The 22,584-nt window shown below is 44.4% G+C and overlaps 1 protein-coding gene across 4 annotated transcripts in view; it reads left to right on the forward strand.

Moving 5' to 3' along the window:
- Window positions 1-22,584, forward strand: part of usp45 (ubiquitin specific peptidase 45) — an 86,567-nt gene continuing 63,983 nt past the window's right edge. For 2 of the 4 annotated variants that reach the window (XM_037531089.1, XM_037531091.1), the window contains exons 1-5: window positions 1-196; window positions 3,494-3,602; window positions 5,119-5,291; window positions 6,422-6,522; window positions 9,096-9,196. In XM_037531089.1, the coding sequence (XP_037386986.1) occupies window positions 3,500-3,602; window positions 5,119-5,291; window positions 6,422-6,522; window positions 9,096-9,196 (478 nt within the window). In that variant the 5' untranslated portion in view covers window positions 1-196; window positions 3,494-3,499. The remainder of the gene's footprint in view (window positions 197-3,493; window positions 3,603-5,118; window positions 5,292-6,421; window positions 6,523-9,095; window positions 9,197-22,584) is intronic. The other 2 variants (XM_037531090.1, XM_037531092.1) reach the window with 1 other exon arrangement.

The raw sequence follows: 22,584 nt of genomic DNA on the forward strand, positions 1-22,584 counted from the left end.
CGCGCATGTCCGAGTCGAAATGCCGCAAACTGCGCGAGTGAGCACGAACTGCGCGGTCAGCCGCGGCGGGTCCGCGCTGTTCCGCGCCTGACCGCGCTCGGGCGTCCGGGCGTCCGGCTCTGGCAGGGCTTTACGGCACGTACCTGTTTGGCGGCTGCACCTGCGCCAGCTTCCCCGCCGGAACGCCGGGGCAGAGGTGAGTTACTCGGACGCCCGAGTCCAGCTGCAGCGGCTATCTAGAACAGCAGGTTCGCCGTGGTTCTGCTGTGTTTTAGCTCTGCGGCGGCGGCGGCTCAAACACGGGCTGTTAACATTAGCCTGTGGTCAGCGGTCGGGTCCTGAAGGAGAACCCCAGTCCGGTCCGGCCGCGGTCAGCACAGCAGTCGCAGCCCTTCGAAGGGAAGTGGGTTATTGCGAGAAACGTGGAGGCTCACACGTCTTTACAGCGGTGCTGTTGAGAACCAGAGGTCACGGTGTCTATAAGACATACATAAATATTTGATTTACTATCCAGAACCACCAGAGAACCCACACGACTCTTCTGAGCAGAAGTACATAAACCATGTACCTGAGTTAAAGTTGAGACCCCCAGGGTAAAATATTCCTCCAGTAAAAGTAGAAGTTCCTCCCTTTAGACCTCCACTTGAGTAAAAGTACTAAAGTATTTCCCTTCAAATGTACTTAAGTATGAAGTAAAAGTACTAAAAGAGTAATTCTGGCTCTGATGTCCTGTTATCATTTTTATAACCAGACTGGCTTCATGAACTCATTTCAGGTGAAAGTCCTCCAGCGTCTCTCTTGGTAAACCAGTCTTTTAATAGAAGGTCATTAATTAGTGACGCTGACGTCTATTAAAATGATCAGAAGCACAAAACACTGAAGGTAAACAGTTTCCATCAGGGAGAACCGAGTGGCTCTGAAATCACTTTTTACACACAAGCAAAGTTTCAGTTTCAGATTTATTTACAACTTAGTTCCAAGTTTAAGTTGAATAAAAACTGGCTTTAAACTCAGGATCACAGATGAGCTCCTTTACTATGTTGATCTGTAGGCGTCTGTTCATAAACATAAACCAGCCCAAACTCATTTACTATAAAATGAAATGGTGTTTGTAGAAATTCAGAAAAAAGCCGCGTCAGTCTCGACTGCATATGTGGACATATTTCTATATTGAGCTCTATTTACACAAAGTTAGGTTAGTTCATCATTTATGTTGAACAGACTCTCCCAAAGTTTTACGCTGCTGCGCTGACGTTGAACCGCGTGCTGCACTGGGTCGGTATGACCAACAGGTCAAAACCAGCTCTAAACAAAGTGACCGCTGGGCCCTGATTGGTGCTCTGGCTTTGCGCTTCTTTCGTTTTGACATGTTACGTTTTTATACACACAGAAACCAAAAGGAACGACAGATTTCTCAAAATGTAGGAGGAAAAAGTCGGATATTAGACTCTGAAATGTAGTGGAGTGAAAGGAGAAAGTCCAGAACGGAGAAACTTCAGTACAGATACACCAAAAATACTAAAGTACAGAAACCAATTACATTTACTCAGTTACTCAGATACTCAGGTACTCAGTTACTGTCCAGCACTGCTTCTGAATTTATGTGGAATGTTGATGATGGTCATAAATCTGTCAAAATAGTCCCCTAAGAACACTTATTTTCCCTCCCAGCGCTCTGTGTGGATCCTTACGCCATGAGTGGGTTTAAATAAATGATTCAAATACATTTCGTGACGTCAAACTTCATCACAAATCTGTCATAAAACAATGTCAGACATCAGACGGCGCATATCTGACTGTTTCATAGCTTTCTCTGAGGAAGCTTTTAGAGGTGGATGTCTGGTTCCAGGTCTTACTGTGTACATTTATCTAGAACAGAGCGTTTCACACCAAACCGCTCTGTTTACATCTGAAACTTTTACAGAATTAGTTTTTTTTTTTTATCCCTGCTTAATGAACTCTTCCGGTAAAAGTAATATAATCTGAGCCACTTGTAGGACTCGTAACGCCATAAGGGGTAATAACGATTCACCAGAGTTGTGTTTATTAGTAACGGCTAATGTAGAAGAGACAATGAAGCGGATGTTTTCCTCGTCTGATCTGAAGGGCCACATAAGGGAAAGTGGGGAACATAAATATCCTGTAATCCTGTAATCCTGTAATATTCAGTAGGTTCTTTCAGTTTCTAAGCCAGCTGTGTTGGGTTTGGATATCACAACCTGCTGGAAATCAGTTCTTCACTTGTAATTTTGGAGAGATGAGTTTGTGTCTCTGTCAGTCAGAGATGCGCTTCATGTAGTGGTCAGTATGTCTATGACCATGGCTTTGGTCATATGGCTTCAAGAAAACACTTTACCAGTTCATTTGAAATGGCCTAATATTGACGTTTGACGTTGGCTCTGTCTTTAATTGATGGCCTTCCAAAGCGCCCAGTACACTTGTTTTTTCTGCACCTGTGATGATTCACTATTGAGCTGTCCGAAGAACCGGATCAGTACGACACCAGTACCAGCCTTAAAATGATATAACATTGCTTAGAAGTGACCGGCCCACATTTGACACTGTTTATTACTCACGGTTATTGTGAAATTGGTTGTGCCGATTGCACCTCCCTTGACCTCTTATGATCCGGTCAGCCAGGCTGTATGTCAGTGGCAGGTGTGAACAGGGTCAAAGAGAGCTGTGGCATCGGATTGGTGCTCGGTGTTGACCAGAGTTAACACGAGTTCTGAGAAAGGAGTCTGTATAATGAGAGAAAGGCCAAGTCCTGTTTCTTATTTTATACCCCGACCCCTTGTTTTGGAGTGTTGCCCCTCTGAACTGAGCTACAGGGCAGTGGTTGAGATCTTCCTCTGAAATGAGCATCTCTTCATTAACAGCTACTAGCGCCGCTCTGTAGGCGACCCTGCCCGTCTGCAGGGACAGCAGAGGAGGGGAAAGTTCAGCTCCTCACTGCTGGGCTTTAGTTACATTTAGGGATCATACGCCTTCAAAGAGGGGGGCAGTTATTTATTATCACCCCCCCTAATTCTTCAGTGATGTGAAGCTGAAGTCGGAGATTCTCCAGATTCTTGTTCAGATTTTCCTGTTCCACCTTAAATGAAACCTTAAAACCTGAGGCAGCAGATTACAACTGCAGCACCGTTTAAGGTGGAATAGGAAAGTTCGCTACTGAGACGTCAACAAACTACCAGTGATTTATTTATTGATTTTTTAAGACTTGTGAAGGAAAAGGCCATAAAGCACTGACACCACATTAAAGTAAAATAATACATCAGATATTGTATTTTAATTTTTTTTATTAATGGAGATAAATTCTCATATTTGTGTTTCTTTGGTTTTTCCTTTTTTCCTCATAACGCTTGGTTTGGAGCGGTAGGGGCGAGGGGTCAAACGAGGTTCAGCAGAATTAGTGCATCCGTGATGCAAAACAGAGATTGGAACTAAAACCAGGCTTTAAATGTGTTTAATGAATGTTTTTTGTGTTTTGTAGATACAAATGCGGCTGAAAGACCCTTTCTCTATAAAGACCACCGACATGACAAAGCGGACTAACAAGCCGAAGAAAGCTCGTGATGAGGAATCCTCGGATGAAGTTAGTGGTAAGTAGCGGTCGGTCGGTCGGTGTCGTATGGGTCGGTTTGAGAGGTATGAACTAACTAATTAACTGCGCTTCAGCAGAACTCGTGGTATTAATTTGCTTCAAGAGTTAACGGAGTTAACCAGAGCGATGCTTATTTAGATTTAGATTTAGATTAGATTCTCACATTTGTGACTTTTTTTGATCTCTTGTTTAACCACCCTGCCAGTTTTTCACTCTGTTTGGAGTTTTTTTTTTAAAAACCTCTGTTTTGGAGGGTCATGTAGTCCTAACCGCTCCAGAAGAATCGGGACACCCTACCCCTAGATGAGAACGTGTGAAATGAAGGGGTAGGGCTGGGCAGTATGGGCGAGGGGTGAAATGGGGTTGGGCCTGACTCGTTCTGGTAACGTTCAGATGTCTTTACGTTTCTTACAGCACTGCTTTACAGCATCCGAAGGCTTTTGTCTGGATTATTGCTGGTTGTCGCTGATTGCTAGTCTAATGTTCCTTTTACCTTCAGCTTTATGATGCAGTTACAGTCAAACATGTTTGTTCTGGAACCTTCTGTTATACCAGATTCATTCTTATGGAAAGTACCGCTCACAGCCGAGTGCTTCGAGAAGACTCCTCAGGGAAACGTTAAAGTGCAGCAGGTCCTTATCTGCTGATGTAGCATAACTGGGAATCAGCCATGTGACTGGAAGGTTGCCGGTTCGATCCCCTGAGCTGACAGTATGTGACTGAAGTGCCCTTGAGCACCTAACACCCAACTGCTCCCCGGGTGCTGTGGATAGGGCTGCTCACTGCCCCCCCGTGTGTGTGTGTGTGGTGTTTCACAGCACGGACGGGTTTGAATACAGAGGTGAAATTTACACCGTCGTGGGACTAATAAAGGTCACTTAATCTTAAATCATTTCTGTGAGCCAGTGCAGTGAAACTAGAACAGGAATGATGAGCTTATGTAACAGGAGAGGCTTTGCTTGTTTGTCGCCAGTTGAACTCCAAAAAGGGAATAAAGACGATAAACACAAACAAACAGAACCTCAACTAACTATTTTAGTTTTAGCCTAAAGCTCAGCCTTATAAGCTAACTGGATCTAGTCACATGGAAAACGTCAACAGGTGAAGCTGATCTCTGATAAGTGGAGCTGGGAGGCCTAGACTTCATGTGATCACTCAGGGGGTTCTGGGAAATGGAGTCCTGAGAGTCGTGGCTGCGGGGATGCATGGGAAGAGTCCAGTCTGCTAAAGACATGGACGGTCTTCTGGACATTCAGATGGAATAAAAACAGATGTAGATTGGCGATATTTCTTAGGTGGAGGAAGAAGGCTGTTAGTAATATGTGATTTTAAAATTTAAATCAGAGTCTAAAATTTCACCCAGACAGGTTACTTCAGGTCTCCGAGCCTGGTGGAGAGTATCTTGTAGTGGCTGTTTTGTCTGTAAATTAAAATAAAAGTTGATCTCTGACTTTTTCACAGTGCTGTAACTAATAAACTGTAATTAACCCGATTCTCACTGTAATCCCCTCAAGCAGGACTGACCTGTCAGCATGTCAGTAAGGCTGTGGAGCTGAATTCTGTGAAGAAGGCGGTGACCGGCAGCCTGTGGTCTGTCTGTTTGGACTGTATGAAGGAGCGGGATGTGTTGGAAATGGAACAGGTTGGAACTCACGACATCAGAGTGTGCCTCAAGTGCGGCTTCCAGGTGAACTGATTTAGAGTCTCACAGTATGGCTTAATGTTTATATTCGTTTTTTGTTGTTTTGCTTTATGTCCAATATATGTCACATAATAATTACATTTCATCACCTAATTATTGTATTCATTACAAAGCTGTGTAAAGAATTACATTTCGCTGCTGTCGGAATCTTTGTGGATCTCCGAAAGGGAACGTTACAGGAAAAGGGAGTGTTCATAAACTTTAATGGCAGGAAATGGAACATTTTTTCCCAAGGAATTTTGTATGCAGTTCATTTTGTGCCAAAGCTTTAGAATAAAATCTACAAGCAAAATATCAAGTACCAAGGACCCATAAACCCGTTTAACATTTACTAACTAAAAGGAAAATGATCAGCGTTGCTCTTCATGTCAGATATGCCAGTAAAGCACTGCACTCACAGCAGCTCTCAGCACAGCGTGTTCCGCCAGGCTGGGGCGGTTCCTGCTGAGCGTCTATAGGTTCAGAAGACCTGTCACTCCAAGTCTGTTGACCAATAGATAGTACACCTGAACACCCTCTTTTAAGCCCAGCCCACTGTTAAAAATGGCCACAAGTCAGCAGCAAAAGAGCGATTCCAAAAAACAAGAAAATTAAAACCAAAACTAGTAAAATGAGAGATACTTTTGTCAGAATGAGAAAATGAGTAGCAGTATTTCTGAAGTTATTGTGTATTTTAAGTCTCATTATTTGTATTTGGGCCACAAATACAATAAAAATCCACAACTCGGAACCAATTCTGTTCGTCTTTCATCGTGGAATTTTGACACAAAGAGCAGCTGCCTTTTTCAAACAATGTCAAAACATTCAAAATGACAAATATGGATAAATAAGGTTTTGTCCTAACTGCAATGATTTGCATTTGTTTTACACTCCTGACTTTTTCCCGTGATGTTTCTTTCTGAAAAGTGTGTAATCGTTCTCCAGTCTCATGTGCATGTTTAATGTCTTTAGGCCATTTACTGCAGTTCTGCTTCTATGTAATGAGCCTGTGTATTAATTTATTATGATGATAATATATTGGGTACAGAAATGACCAGGCTATCACCGTCCTGGTTTAGTTTTATCTTAGTCTGCTTGTTGTCACTGTAGTGGGTCATTGTGGTGTTTGTTTTTAGGGCTGCAGCCAATCAGAAAGCCAGCACTCAGTGAAACACCAGCAGGCCCATCACTCAGACTCGCACTGCATCAGCATCAGCCTCAGCACCTGGAAGGCCTGGTAGGTATAGCCCTCACTCTCCTCTGACAGAGCCGACTTTATTTATTTGTATCTCTTGGTTAGGGTTAGAGACGTCAGTGAGGTGTGTTTACATGCACTTTAAACATTCTTCATCTTTTAAATGATGGATGTTCATATTTTCAGCTAAAGTGGCAAAAAAAGCCACAGCATGTAGTTGGAGTTTTGTTATGTTTACGTCACATCTTCTTCTTCTGAGAGTTTATTGGCTGGTTGCAACGCAGAAATCATGTAGACTTGGAGTCTCCATTATCTGCTTATTCAAAAGCATGAAAACGCGCTGAACCAGTGACGGACACGATCTGATTTTCAGCAGTTATCGGATTATTAAGTGCATGTAAACACACGCTATGTTAATGCTAAGAAAACCAGATCTTAAATGCACTAAATACACCCCTACGTTCCTGTACAGCTGATCCAGAGCGTCCCATTCAATTAGCAAGGCTTATAGGAGATCTATGTGCACGACTGACCAACTGTGCCACCAGTGAGAGCACCTTAAAGGAGCTGAATTCACAATCTGGATACTTTTGGACATGGTATATTTGAGTTGAATGGACTTTAAGAGTATGGAACGTTTACAGTGGAGCATCCGATGCTCCTCGCATAAACTTGACAGTTTGAGGGATAAGATTCACTCTTTTGCAGATCTCAACTGATTTTGTTCAATGCTTTACTCCATTCATTCAAGCAAAAAGCCTTGGGCTTCATGAACACTTCACAGCAATCAATAGCAAATCACTTGATGAAGTATTATAAGTTAATATACATTGAATAAATTAGGGCTGAGCTATTAGTATCAGTTGTTCCCTTTTGTCGTACTGTTTCTCAACACTGGTCCAGGAATACCCTTGTTTGTTTGTTTGTTTGTTTGTTTGTTTTTGTTTTATTTATTTATCTATTTATTTAGCTCCTAATCCTGACTAATCCACTCATTAAAAAGCCCTTCTTGAGCTGAAGGAGGTGTATTAGAGCACAAGTTAATTGAAACAAATGCCAGTGCGATTGCTGGAGGAAGTCTTGATGTGCTTTCAAGCAAATTCCTGTACCGTTCGTTAGAACATGAGCTCAAACTGAAGAAGACTAAACGGACCAAACACTCTCTACAGATCTTCTTTTTTCTCTGCAACAGAAATTCCTGAAGGTTTTGACACATTCATCACCTGATGGGCTTAAATTTAGGGTGAGGCACATTCAGGGTCATTCTGAAACTCTTAATGCGCTTAAAACTCTTAATCAAGCAGCTCGCCGTTCAGCCTGCCTGTACGCACATCAGTGAAAGAATGGATTTAAAGAGCTCGCTGAATTCCAGTGAGGTGCTGTAATAGATATTTAGTTGGTACCACTGCAACAAGTCCGTTTGTGAAATTTCTTCCCTCCTACATTTTCCACAATCCACTGTGAGTGGTATTATTGAAAAGTGGAAGCAGTCAGACCACGTAAAGTTACGGAGCGGGTGGCCGAGTAGCACAGAGAAGCGTAGAGCATAAAAGAGACCAATTCTCTGCTGATCAGTAACCGCAGAGGAGCTTCATGGCATGAGTTTCCATGGCTGAGCAGCTGCATGCAAGCCTTACATCACCCAGCACAGAGCCAAGCATCAGAAGAAGTGGAGTAAAGCACCGCCACTGGACTGTGGAGCAATGGAAATGTGTTCTGTTGAGAGACTCGTCCAGCAGACTGACAGTTAGAGAAGCTGATTGGTCAGAGTTTGGTGAATGCCAGGAGAACGTTACCTGCCTGACTACACTGTGCCAGCTGAAAAGTTTGGTGGAGGCGTGGGATTATGCTATGGGTTTGTTCTTCATAGAACTCTTATTTCCAATGAAGGGGAATCTTAATGCTTCAGCACAAAGACATTTTGGACTTCTGCACTGAATTCTGCACTTCCAACTCTGTGGAACAGTTTGGGGAAGAACCTTTCCTGTTCATGACTGAGACCTAGTGACCCAGGCAGCTCCATAAAGTCATGACTGGGTGAGTTTGGTGTGGAAGAACCCTGAACCTTCAGAGTCCTGACCTCAATCCTGTCAAACACCTTTGGGATTAAATAGAATGGAGATTGTGAGCCAGAACCTCTTGTCCAACATCATTGTCTGACCTCATGAATGCTCTTCTGGATGAATGGACACAAATTCCCACAGACTCTCTCCAAAATCTTGTAGAAGCTTCCCAGAAGAGTGGAAGCTGTTAGAACTGCAAAGTCGATATTAATGCCTATGGATTTATAATGGGATTCATAAAAGCTCCTGTAGGTGTGATGTGTGTCCAGGGCAGGGGGTCTCAAGGACCAGAGTTGAGAAACACTGTTGTAAGGAATGATGGCCTTTTCAACATGATAGTCTATAGATGGTCATCGTAAGCAAAGTCCTTCAATTAAAAACAGCTCATTTTACAACTTAACATTTTTTTGTTAGTTTTTAAATAGTGGATCTGTGTGGCTATCGGTCGATATTCAAGACTCAGTATCTGTATTAGTCTCGGAAAAGAAAGCGATGCCGTGTCTTTAGTGTTTTGTGATGAATGCGTCTCTTTCTCTTTTGCTCTTTCTGTAGGTGCTTTGAATGTAATGAAGAACTCTCCACCCACTGCAATAAAAAAGCTCTGGCTCAAACTCTAGACTTTCTACAAAAGCACTCTGCGAAGTCAGCCTCAGGTAATTCATCCTCACTCATGAAATGAGGTCATGCTGATGGCCTGTTGATTTGAGGTTTTATTGTCAAAACACTTGAATGACTCAGACACCTTCTGATGGTTGTCGCTCCACAAGTTGCACTTTCTAACACACCTGACTGCTGCTGCTTGGAGAGACTTTGACCCTGAAAATGTGCTAGTGAGTATTTTAGTAAGGAGGAAAGATTCTGAGACAATATTCCTTGCATGCAGTTCTGTTACTTACCGACACTACAATGGAATTTTGTTCTGTTAGCATAATTACTAGCGCCACTTTCAGTCCATCACGGATATGGAAGTGACCATTGTTGCCAGCTTACTGAGAGAGATGTGACAACACTATCAAACAAACAAAAGGCAATGAGTGGCAACCTTTGCGAATGAATGTATCGCAAAGATCGTGGATAAATCTGCCTTTACTCTCATGTTCACAAACTGTAACACATCTACAGTTATGATTGGTGCAGGGCAAATGTGCACGTTGGAAAATGGAACTGAAAGCTACAGTTCAGTTAGTCAGGGTTACGTGCAGATAAAGCAGAAGAATGTGGTGGATTGCCTTGGAACCGTTGCTGCCCTTAGGCCCAGTCCCATTTTGCCCCTCTCCCCTACCACTCAGCCCTACCCCTCAGTCTTACTTGTTCATGTCTAGGTGTAGGGTGTCTCGGATTCTTGTTGAGATGGAGGGGGAGGGTAAAGTGTTGGGGCTACTTTCTGACTGACCGCACCCAAGCTGTAAGATTGGGTTTTCATCATTCCTCCACCCTCAAACTCAGCACCGGAGCACCACAGGGGTGCGTGCTTACCCGCTTCTCTATGCTCTGTACACCTATGACTGTGTCCCCACCTACTCCTCCAACACCATAGTAAAGTTTGCGGATGACACGACAGTGGTTGGACTCTTCTCCGGAGGAAATGAGACCGCCTACAGGGATGAAGTCCAGGGACTGGCTGAGTGGTGTTCAGGAAATAACCTCACCCTGAACTCCTCAAAAACAAAAGAACTCATTATAGACTACCGGTGGAAAGGAGCAGCCCCCACACCACTGTACATCAATGGGGACTGTGTTGAAAGAGTCCATTCCTTCAGATTCCTGGGCACACACCTTTCTGAAGATCTCCCCTGGACCACCAACACCATGGCAGTGGTCAAGAAGGCACAACAAAGGCTTTACTTCCTGAGAATCCTCAGGAAAAACAACCTTCAGGAGAAGCTGTTGGTGTCCTACTACTGCTCCACCATTGAGAGCGTGCTGACATATTGCATCTCAACGTGGTGCAGCAGCTGCTCAGTGGCAGAGAGGGGAGCACTGCTGGGGGGGGGGGGGGGGGGGTCCAAACACAGGCCAGAAGATCATCGGCTGCCCATTGCCCTGCCTGGAGGACCTGTTCAGCTCCCGCTGCCTCAGCAGGGCAGCCAACATCCTGAAGGACATAGAACACTGGGCTCAGTAGAACCGACTGAACACACTACAGCTCTTTACTGGCACTGACTTCATAGGACACTGTACACTGTTCCAGTGTTCCACTGTTCCAGTGTTCCAGAGTTCCACTCCACCTCTGTTCTATTTATTATTCATTTGTTCTCGAGAGTGTGGTCTATAGTCTATAATCTATAATCTGTTTTCTTTCTGTGCAATAATTCTTAGATGTGCGATATTATATAGCGCTATAAGCTGTCCAAGGAATGTGCAACTACAACTGCTACCTCACCCGTCTATTGTCTATTGACTGTTTTAGAATATATAATTTTATAGTCCTTTTTCTTTATATTTAAGATTTTTTTTCCCCCTTAAATCTGCACTTTATATATTTTAGCCTTACGTTTACATTGTTTTGTATGTAGGAAGTGCCGTTGGATTGCTGCTCAATGTAGTTGTACACTGTGCAATGACATCTTATCTTATCACATCACTCTTCAAACGGAGAGATGTGAGAAAATGAGCACAAGAGACCAAAGAGACCCACAAATGTGAGAATGTTCTCTGTTTAAAAATGAAATTACTGTTTTGTCGTATTAGGCATGGTTTCTGCATAATATGGTTCTTTTAGCATTTCTTTTGTGTTGGTTATGAAGAATAGTAGTGCTGACGTCTGTGTAGCTAAATTAAATGGTGCAGCAGTTACATTCTGGCTCCTCAGGAATCAGAACTGCTGCTCCATTTAAGGTGGAACGGGAAAATTAGCTGAAGAGCTGAACTTTCCCCTCCTCTGCTGTCCCTGCAGACGGGCAGGGTCGCCTACAGAGCGGCGCTGGTAGCTGTTAATGAAGTGATGCTCTTTTATTAGAGGGTCTCATTTCAGAGGAAGATCTCAACCACTGCCCTGTAGCTCACCTAAAAAGGGGCAACACTCGAAAACCAGTGTTAGAGGTGAAAATAAGAAATGGGGCTGGACCATAAAGCACACGAAGGCGTTTCAAGGGCTTATTATCCTTAATGGCTGCTGATTTTGTGCAGTGTGGAGATGAAATGCTTGAGAAGCATCAGTGCTTTAAACCAGTAGAGGGGGCGAGACCTTGGATCAGCTGAAGGATTCATATTAAAGGGCTGACCTTTATGGTGAATAAAGGTGCTAGAATGGGTTCGTCACATGACGTCTATATATGCGTTTACCTTCAATACCGGAACACATTTGTATCATGCAAGTATTTCTTGTGCTGATATAGTTCCTCGGTACTTGAATTATATTGATATCGGCTTGATATTCCTCTTCAAGCCTGCTTTTGAATTGGCTCATAATGACTCATTCGGTCAACTCTGTGTGTGTGTGTGTGTGTGTGTGTGTGTATGTGTGCGCGCGCGCATGTGCATATTTGTGCTGCGTCTAACGGTGTCTGTTCCTATTAATGCGGCTGCTAGTAGCTGAATAAGGAGAATGTGGCTGTGTAGTGGTAATAAATGTAGGGACAGAGCTTTAATTAAGCTACACCAGCTGAAGCACTCAGTCATATTCCACTGCTGACGTGCCGGCAGGTTGATCATGTTAACTTGATTCACTTTATTCACATTTTTGATTAAACGCACTGAAAAGACACCAGCTTTGTGTGGTTCTGCTTAGAAATCTCTTCTGTAGAAACGACGAGTTCAAAAAAACAGAGTGAGTGTGGTTCCTTCCCCCGTCTCCCCTCCGAAAGTGACCCTGAACAGAGAATTTGAGCTTTTAAAACGAGTTTAAGCGAATTAATATTCTATCCATCCTTTGCTTTATATGGCTGAGTTTTAAAAGCCGATGAGGTGAAGACTTTGTTGTTTCTCTCTGGTTTGTGTTTGTCCTTGTAATATACTTCGAAGGTCATGCATTGAAAGACTAAAGGGAGAGAGGGAGGGAGAGGGAGAGGGAGAGGGGGAGGGGGAGAGAGAGGGAGAGGGGGAGGGGGAGAGAGAGGGAGAGGGGGAGGGGGAGAGAGAGGGGGAGGGGGAGAGAGGGGGAGGGAGAGGGAGAGAGAGAGAGGGAGAGGGAGAGAGGGAGAGAGGGGGAGAGAGGGGGAGGGGGAGGGAGAGGGAGAGAGGGGGAGGGCGAGAGAGGGGGAGAGAGAGGGGGAGGGGGAGGGAGAGAGAGGGAGAGAGAGAGGGAGAGAGAGGGGGAGAGAGAGGGGGAGAGAGAGAGGGAGAGAGAGAGAGGGAGGGAGGGAGGGAGGGAGGGAGGGAGGGAGGGATCAAAAATCTCATCCTTATAACCGGGGGAAAAAAAAGAATTTCCAAAGGGTCCAATTGGGAACTTTTATACAAAAGAACCCCACGACTGCATGGATACAGGACACAGTGACTGCCCAAAATTTCTTTGGCTGGCCTTTGTGAGCAGCTCTGCTGAACCTACTTTTCTGGTTTGACGTTCTTCTTGTGTTCCACATCCAAGTCGAATATGTGACCCTTTTTGTTCTCTGAAAGGTTCCATGAGGAAAATGCTTGTACACACAGTGCTGTGAAAGAATCCCCATTTTTTATTTATTTATTCATTTCCTTCCAAAACCACCATTAAGTGCTTTTTCAGGAAGTTTTGTGAAGGTGATTAGGTATAAAATAGTCCATTTGCATTGTGAAGTTATTCATAGGGTAAATGGGGCTCTTATCAAAAGTACAGGACCTTGCAGACCATCAAAACTGTTCCCAAACAGCAGCTAAAGCTTCCATCCTTGAGAGAGAGAGGAGAAAATCAGGCTTCTGCTTCAGATATGGAAAAAATCCACAGTTGCTTCTGTCAAGACTTCCACTGTGAGAAGATGACTCAGTGCTGAGTATGAAGGTAGGTGGTGTTGGCCCCATTAGCAGGAGATCACGAGTTCGATCTGTAATGCTGCTCTCTCCGGGTGGGCAGGACTGCTAGCTGATGTAACAGACCTGGCGGTTGGCGTCTCCTCCCGAGCGCGTTCAGGTGTACGGTGATGCTGCGTTAGTGGCAGTTTGAAGAGATGCTGGAGCTTCACAGAACTCAGGAAGCCTGTGTTGACCTTCACTCTCCTAGGGTTTGTGGTATCATGTGATTGGAGGAGTTTTAACAAGTGGGTGGAATATGAGTAAATTGGGGGGGAAACAAAAACAGGAGAAGCCCTTACAGAGAAAATAAAATGGCTAGAAAAGAAGCTGCTGGTGTTTTCAGTCCAGACCTCAACATCACTTAATCCGATCAGCTGTTTAGGATTGCTCAAAGCGTGAGAAGTAGAAAATGCAACCAACTTCTGAGACTGAACTTTGAGACTGACTTTGGAAAAACACCCTGCAGGGAATTTAACCTAATTTATCTAACTTTGTGCACAGTTAAATGTTTAGTATGTAAACCAGCCATTCAAAGTGGTTTGATATAAAATGGTCAGTTGTAGAGAAACTTTCCATGTCGGTTGTTCGCTTGTTTGTGATGGGAATCAGACTCGTAGAATCTGACAAGTTTAATGCCTCCAAAAAGTTCTGTGCCTCCAAAGCATATCCTGTGGAATGGTCTGAATAAGCTACATGATGCCCAAAGCACAGGTTTATGATGAACTTTGTTTTGCTTTACATTACATGTAAAAACTCACCAGATGGTTGTACCTTCACTGGTGGTTTAGGAAATAAAGTGGTTTAAAGAAATTCGAGTTGATTATCCCTACAGATAACCATAATCAGACCTTTCTGAATGACCGTTCACATCTCAAAGATTCGGTTATGCAGAAATTTTGAAAGATTGGTGTGTATTTTTATTTTTTTTTCTTTAACTTCTCCACAAGTGGAATGATTTAAGTCTGTGGGTTGCACGATGCTAATTGCTATATACCAGCTTCCTTGTCAGCTCCATTAGCCTCACAGCTCCAGTACAAATCTACAGAATCAAACACATCTTGGCTGATTGAGTTTGGAGTGAAACTGTGAAATTATACAGACTTTTCACATTTAAATGGTTTCTTTATGGCACCTTTTAAAGATTTGGCCTAGTTTAGCTTCCAGAGCACAAGCTGCTCGAGTCGTGCTGCTGCCGCTTGGTTTGGTTTGTTAGAGGCATCGGGTGTTTTGTGCAGCGCTCCCTGCACAGGTTCCCTGAAGAACAGCAGCAGCTGCATGGAAATGAACCCCCCTCGACCAGAGACACCCTAAACCCCCTCTTCCCCCTGCTGCACTGACAAAGCCGGTTCCCTTTCAGAGGGTCAGGAAAATACTCGCACTTCCGTCACCACACGGAAAAACCCAGGACGTGTCAGGAAGTGTAACTGTGTTCCTCACCTGTTGAAGATTTTTAACAAAAGCCTTGAATGAATGTCCTCATTCTGAATGTTATCCTTGGCTCTCATTCAGGCCGAGTCGTTTTTAGACTTTACAAGTGCAGTGAATCCGAATCTGATGCAGTTTAGCTGTGAAAGCAGTTCACAGTGACGATGCAGTGAGATGAGGCGATGATAAAGCACCAGTAAAAATGTTCGTTATATTTGAATCGGCTTTCTAACATTCAGTCATCAGTTGTCTGTAATGGTAATGGACAAAGGAATGAATTGTATTCATGCTTAAAGACGAAAAAAGTAGTGCTCTTAGCAAAAAGGGTTCTACGGTGAGAGTTGGTAAGGTTCCCCACAGGTAACCACGTCACACCAGACCGAAGATGCCTTTTTAAAGAATTTATTAAAGACTGTTTATTCGTAAATTTACATTTTAAAAAGGTTTAAATGAAAATGGCTACAATATTTTGAAAATGGATGCATTACTGAAAAAAGTAGCTCAACTAGTAAGTTCGCCATTTGTACCTCGCTACGCCACACCTGCTGAAACGGGATACATAAAAAAGGTGTGACCATTAATAGCGAGCTAACGTGCCGTCATCTTAAGAGGCCTTTGGGTAAGACGGTTAATGCTTTTAAAAAGTAAAAATAAGTAAATAAAAATAATAATCAGCCAAAATTTGTCTTTAAAGACACTGAAATTGGAAACGGTTTCAAAAGTCCATGATTACTGCACCCCTAATTTCAATTTAATTTATTGACCAGATTTCTAGACATTCATTAAAATACCTGTTGTATTAAGTTTTTCTTTCCTTCATGATTGCAGGCAAGTCTAATTTAAAACCTATTCCACATTTTCCTCAGGCTTATAAATGTTTGGGACCCCTAATATCAAAGGAATTGTTCACTTAAAAAAAAAAAAACCCTCATGTTGTGAAGAATGAAGGAAAGTGAATTGCCACCAATTAGCATGACATAGTCATGTGACTGGCTCCCATTCGTTGATGGCTAAGGGTGTAAACCTCTGGCCTCAATTTTTTTTCCTCCAATTTTCTCCACATTTAGACGTGTCTAGTTCCTCCCACTCGTTCCATCTCCCACAACCACATGATGCCACCTGCTCTACCAGAGTTAAAGCAAATGCAGGCGTCCTCTGAGCTCCACCATGTTTCGCTGCAGTTGCTGAAGGATTGTTTGAAAAGGTTTTGGCCGAAGTGAGCGTCTATTTAATACAATTTTATTTGGTCCTGATCCTCCAAAACCAGCAACAGCATCCAGGGATCTGTGTCAGCAGCTAAAGGGTGAAGAGGAGCTTTCATGATCTGGCATTTATTTATTTATCACCCCTCCGGTGAAGACCACGCGCTGGCTGGTGGTCAGGCCGGTGGTGTTGGACCAGATGGGCCAGACGGGCCAAACTGGCCTGGCCACCTCCAGGCTGCATCCATCCCCTCAGCTTCTTAAAATTACCTGCCACCATTCTTCCCTGGACATTATTCCTGCATGCCTGGATAAAAAGAAATGGGCAGCCATTGTTGCTGTGAAATAGCCTGCTTGCCAGCACAAGGGGAGCTGGTGAAATTGCATTTCTGTTTGAAGGCCAGACTTTTTTTTCTTTCTTTTTTTTTGGTGGGGAAGCTGCTGTTGTATTATCTTTTTCCCATAGACCCTTCGACACAAAAGAGCCCCAGCAAGAATTTTTCCAAATCCATAATAGTTTTGTACAACAGCAGCAGCGGAGAATAAAGAAAATCTATTAACTGTCCTCTCTCACCAACAAGGCCTTCGGCTCAAGTACCTGAGGCCCGCTGTGAGGAGACTTGACCTCAGGGAGCCAGGCTGGGGTTTGAAACACAGCTGGCAAGGCTTTGTTTGAGGAAATTAAAATGTGTGTGTGTGTGTGTGTGTGTGTGTGTTTTTTCTTTTTTTTAAATTCTTTTTCCTCCTCTTTCTTGCCCTCCTGCCCTCAATAGGCATCGGAGCCGGCTCCCAAACATTTTATTCCTTATTTTTAGCTATTGATTTTCCATACATGCAACCAATTCTTCAGAAATGCTGTTTCATATTTCATATCACGACAGTGTTAGGAAACGAGTCAGTTATGCTTTAGACCGGATGATAATCCACGACTGGAGTGGAAACTTTTTTTTTTTTTTCCTGTGAGATGTTCAGTAGAGCTTCATCAGGTTAAAGTGGAAAAAGCAAGAATCCTGAGCTGTAGGCTGCTGTTGATGTTCCACAATAAAAGTAAATCCAGGTGTTTTTCTAAAGAGCAGCTCTTTCCTTATAGCTTTGTGCAAAAGTCATAGAACCCCTTTGTCATTTCCAGTCAGTGACTGTCGACTACGGGCTGTTTTTTAGCATCAGAAACAGAACAGAAAACACTTATTTGACAGAAGATTAAACAGGAGCTTTAATATTTAATATAATTATACTGAATATATATTTTTCTAGTATGCAGTGTGTCCAGTTTTTCTCCACCAGCTCTCAGCTCCTCAAAGAATCTGCAGACACGCCTCCAAAGCTCAGTTTTAGAAGCTTGTTGATAATTTTCTGAAGTAATCAAACCCATTCAGTGGTGTTGAGGTCTGGACTCTGGGGCGGTCAGTCCATTGTTCACCTTCTTTGTTGGATGTGTCCGTCTCCTTTTCTCAGTGAGGTACTTCTTGATCAACTACACATCCTTTCAGACCCACAGCAGTGATATGTGCAGTTAGTCTGAGGTAGATAATAAATGAGATGCAGGTAAACAGAAGCTGGACTACTAATATAGAATCTTCCAGATTGTACAGGATATGCATAGAAGATGTACTGGGTGTAAGTATATATTTTTGTGGTCTGTAATGCTGTAACTATTTTCCAGAAGGGATCAAATCAAATCCGACAGATGATGATGAGTAGGATCCCTCACAGTGTGCTGGGCTTTCTTCCTACTACTCCACAAATGTATCTTGCATAACTGTATTTGTGGTTCATGAATGATTTTCTAAGCCATATTCATAACTCCGCACAGCTCTCATTCGCTTCAAGGACACCATACCAAGTATGAGTTTTATATGTCGAAACACTCCTGACCAAACTCCTGTCGGCCAGCTCTAAAAGAGCAAACTGAACATTTACCATCGACTCCTCTAGTGTTGGGAAGTTTTTAGCTCTGGGTTTCTGAGCTGCTGCTATCCTGTTTTACTGCAGAGCTCCATCCTTTTATAAGCTACGGTAGATTAGGAAGGTGCATAATTAGGCCTCTTTGATTGGATTTCGAGAAATACTGTTTGAAAAATGACACACCTTTCTAGTTGCAAGATTATTATTATTAATTATTACTATTATTATTGTTGTTGTTGTTGTTGTTGTTTGTTGTTGTTATTATTATTATTGTTATTGTTATTATTATTATTAGGTTTTTTTTTTGAGCACTACAGGTTCTGTTTTGACTTTTGCAACTTATTAAATCTCAGCAAAACACACAGTTGTGATGCATATCATTTATCAGTAGCTTTTGTGCCAAGATATTTTTTACCATATCACTCACCTCCAAGCTTATTAAAGCATACTGTAGATCAATAATGATAAAACATTGTCAAATTGACCTACGTCAGGTTGAAACAGAAATCTGGGCTATATTAATAGATGCAGTAAACTGCTGTTGATGTCTTGAAGCATCCAGCTATCCATCCATCATCTGCTTATCCGAGTCTGGGTCACGGGGGCAGCAGCCTAAGCAAAGAGGCCCAGGCCTCCCTCTCCCCCACCACCTCCTTCAGCTCTTCCGGAGGGATACCGAGGCGTTACCAAGACAGTCGAGAGATATAACAACGTGTCTTGTGTCTTCCCCGGGGTCTCCTTCCCATCGGACATGTCTGGAACACCTCCCTAGGGAGGCGTCCAGAAGCCATCCTTTACAGATGCCTGAACCACCACAACTGGTTTCTCTCAACATGGAGGAGCAGTGGCTCTACTATGAGCCTCTCCTGAATCGCTGACCTTCTCATCCTATCTCTAAGGGAGAGCCCGGCTAATAATAGCGAAAGCTAATTTCGGACACTTGTGTCCACGATCTTGTTCTTTCAGTCACTATCCAAAGCTCATAACCATAGGTGAGAGTCGGAACGTAGATTGACCGGTAAATTGACAGCTTCGCCTTCTTGCTCAGCTCTCTCTTCACCATGATGAACCAGTATAGGGTCCACATTACTGCAGACGCTGCGCCTGTCAACCTCTTGCTCCATTCTTCCTTCACTCATGAACAAAATCCCAAGATACTTAAATTCCTCCACTTGGGGCAAGAATTCACTCCCGACCTGGAAAGAGCATTCCACCCTTTGCCGACTGAGCACCATGGTCTCAGATTTATACCTGCTGATTTTCATCCCTGCCACTTCACACTCTGCTGCAAACTGGCCCAGAGAGAGCTGGAAATCCCGGCCTGATGACACCAACAGGACAACATCATCTGCAAAAAGCAGACGTGAAATCCTGAGGCCACCATACTGGACACCCTCCACCACTTGGCTGTTCAGAGAAATTTTGTCAATAAAAGTTATGAACAGAATCAGTGACAACGGGCAGGCCTGGCGGAGTCCAACCCTGACTGGAAACCAATCTGACTTACTGCCAGCTATATGAACCAAAGTCCTGCTCTGTTTGTACAGGGACTGAATGGCCCGTAACAACGAGCCCCTCACCCCATACTCCCGGAGCACTCCCCACAGGATCTCCCAAGGGATGTGGCAGAATGCCTTCTCCAAATCCACAAAACACATGTAGACTGGTTGGGCGAACTCCCACGCACCCTCCAGGATCCTGGTGAGGATAAAAAGCTGGTCCTGTGTTCCACAGCCAGGGCGAAACCCGCATTGTTTTTCTTGTAGCTGAGATTCGACTATCAGTCTGACTCTCTTCTCCAGTACCCCTGCACAGACATTACCGGGTAGGTTGAGAAGTGTGATCCTCTGATAGTTGGAAAAAACCCTCCGGTCCCCTTTCTTAAAAAGAGGGACCACCACCCCGTTCTGCCATTCCAGAGGGACTGCCCCACATGTCCACGTGATGTTGCAGAGGTGTATCAGCCAAGACAGCCCTACAACATCCAGTGCCCTCAGGAATTCCGGGAGGATCTCATCCACCCCGGTCCTCTGTCACCAAAGAGTTTTCCAACAACCTTGGCTATGTCAGCCTGCGTGATGGATGGACCCTCACTCTGATCTCCAAGCTGTGCCTCCTCTAGGGAAGGGTCATTGGTGGGATTGAGAAGATCCTTGAAGTATTCCTTCCACCGTCCAATGACATCCCCTGTCGAAGTTAGCAACCCCCCCAGCCCCACTGTATACAGTGTTGGTCGGGAACCGCTTTCCTCTCCTGAGGCGCCTGACAGTTTGCCAGAACCTTTTCGGTTCCTGTCGATAGCCTTTCTCCATGGCCTCGCCAAACTCCTCCCACACCCAAGCTTTTGCCTCAGCAACCACCAAAGCCGTGATCCGCTTGGCCCTTCGGTACCCATCTTTTGCCTCCAGAGTCCCACAAGCCAACCAAGCCTGATAGGACTCTTTCTTCAGCTTGACTGCTTCCTTTACCCGAGGTGTCCACCAATGGGTTCGGGGATTGCCGCCACGACAGGAACCTACAACCTTGCGGTCACAGCTCCGATCCGCTGCAATGACAATGGAGGCACGGAACATGGCCCACTCAGACTCGATGTCACTGGCCTCACTCGGTATGCGGTCGAAGCTTTATGGGATGCGGGAGTTGAAGATCTTTCTGGTAGGTTCCCCTGCAAGACGTTCCCAACAAACCCTCACAACACGTTTGGGTCTGCCAGGTCTGTCCGGTATTTTAACCTGGCCTCTGATCCATCTCACCACTAGGTGGTGATCGGGTGTCCAAAACACTTGGACGCAAATCCGATGACACAACTACGAAGTTGATCAACGAACTGCGGCCTAAGGTGTCCTGATGCCATGTGCACGTATGTATACCTTTATGTTTGAACATGGCGTTTGTTATGGACAGACTGTGGCAAGCACAAAACTCCAGTAACAAAACACCACTCGGGTTCAGATCGGAAAGGCTGTTCCTCCCAATCACGCCCTTCCAGATCTCACTGGCATTGCCCACATGAGCGTTGAAGTGACCACAGGGGGCACTTTCCAGTACCCCACTCCAGGGTCTCCAAGAAGGCCGGGTACTCCGAACTGCTGTTCGGTGCATAAGCACAGACAAACAGTCAGAGCCCATTCCCCAACCTGACGGCGCAGGTAAGCAACCCTCTCGTCCATCAGAGACTCCAACATACAGATGCTGAGCCAGGGAGCTACGAGTAAGCCCACTCCTTCCTGATGCCTCTCACCCTGGACAACTCCCGAATGGAATAAAGTCCAACCCCTCTAGAGAGAGTCTGTTCCAGAGCCCCCGCCATGTGTTGAGGTGAGCCCAACTATATCTAGTTGGTATCTCTCAGCCTCATACGCTAGCTTGGGCTCTTTCCCTGCCAGTTCCGTGTTCCGAGAGCCAGTTTCAGTAGCCGAGGTGGCAACAGGTGGCGGGTCCATGAGAGAGTGATCCCATGTAGCTCATTTGGGCTGAGTCTGGCCGGGACCCATAGGTAAAGACCTGGCCACCAGGTGCTTGCCGAGGATACCCTCCCCTAGGCCTGGTAACCCTAATCTGGGGGAGGGAGACTGGGTCCTGACTATCGCCATCATATGGGGATTTTGGATCACCCTTTATCTGGCCCATCACCTGGGACCTGTTTGCCTTGGGAGACCCTACCAGGAGCTTTTGCCCCTGACAACATAGCTCCTAGGATCATGTAGGCACGCAAACCTCACCACCATGGTAAGGTGGTGATCCAAGGAGAAGATCTTGAAGCATCGTGGTATGATTTTTGCCGTAGCACCACCCCCTAATTTACACAACGTGAAAATCAAGATGTATTTTCTATAACAGTGATTCAGGATTGTATGTATGGGAATGATGGCTGTTGATTTTGTGCATCATGGTGTTTCTTCTTTTCTATGTAGGCCAAACTGTGGCCGGCGTGGACTGAGGAGGTGTGTGTGTGTGTGTGTGTGTGTGTGTGTGTGTGTGTGTGAGAGGAATGAAGACATTGGCCTCAGATGGCAGAGAAGCATGTTTTTTCATGCCCCATGGTTATAACAAATTAACAAATTAATAAGACATTTGGTTTTGCTCGTCCTTCCTCATGACTGCCTGCTCCGCTCAGCGTGACGAGCTATCCTTCAGATCAGGATATTCTCGGGCTGTGAGCTTGTTCACTGAGTCGACACTGAAAGCTGCTGAGATGTCTGTCTTTTTTGTGCTCTGATGTCCTCCGAGTGTGTTTTTCACTGTGGATCCATGGTGGCCAATGTTTGTCCTTTGATCTCAAGCATCTACAGTGTTCCAGACTTTGACACAGGCTTTAGGAAACAATCCGGTTCATGTTGAAAGCTCATGTTTCACCACAATTCAAATCGATTATTTAGGTGCATGGAGCTAGTCGACTTCTGAATGAAACCCAAGAACGTAGATGATAAAACAAACAGTACTAAGCTTCCTTTTTTGTTTTTTTTTACAGTTGTAAATGGCCCAACAAATTTAGTTTGAGCATGCTGATACCTATATATTTATAAAAATGTAGGAAGTGGGACTAAATCTACCCAAATCATCATTACCGTGGAACGTACATA

The sequence above is a fragment of the Pygocentrus nattereri genome, chromosome 19 (genome assembly GCF_015220715.1).
Source record: "Pygocentrus nattereri isolate fPygNat1 chromosome 19, fPygNat1.pri, whole genome shotgun sequence".
In the NCBI taxonomy this organism is placed as follows: domain Eukaryota; kingdom Metazoa; phylum Chordata; class Actinopteri; order Characiformes; family Serrasalmidae; genus Pygocentrus; species Pygocentrus nattereri.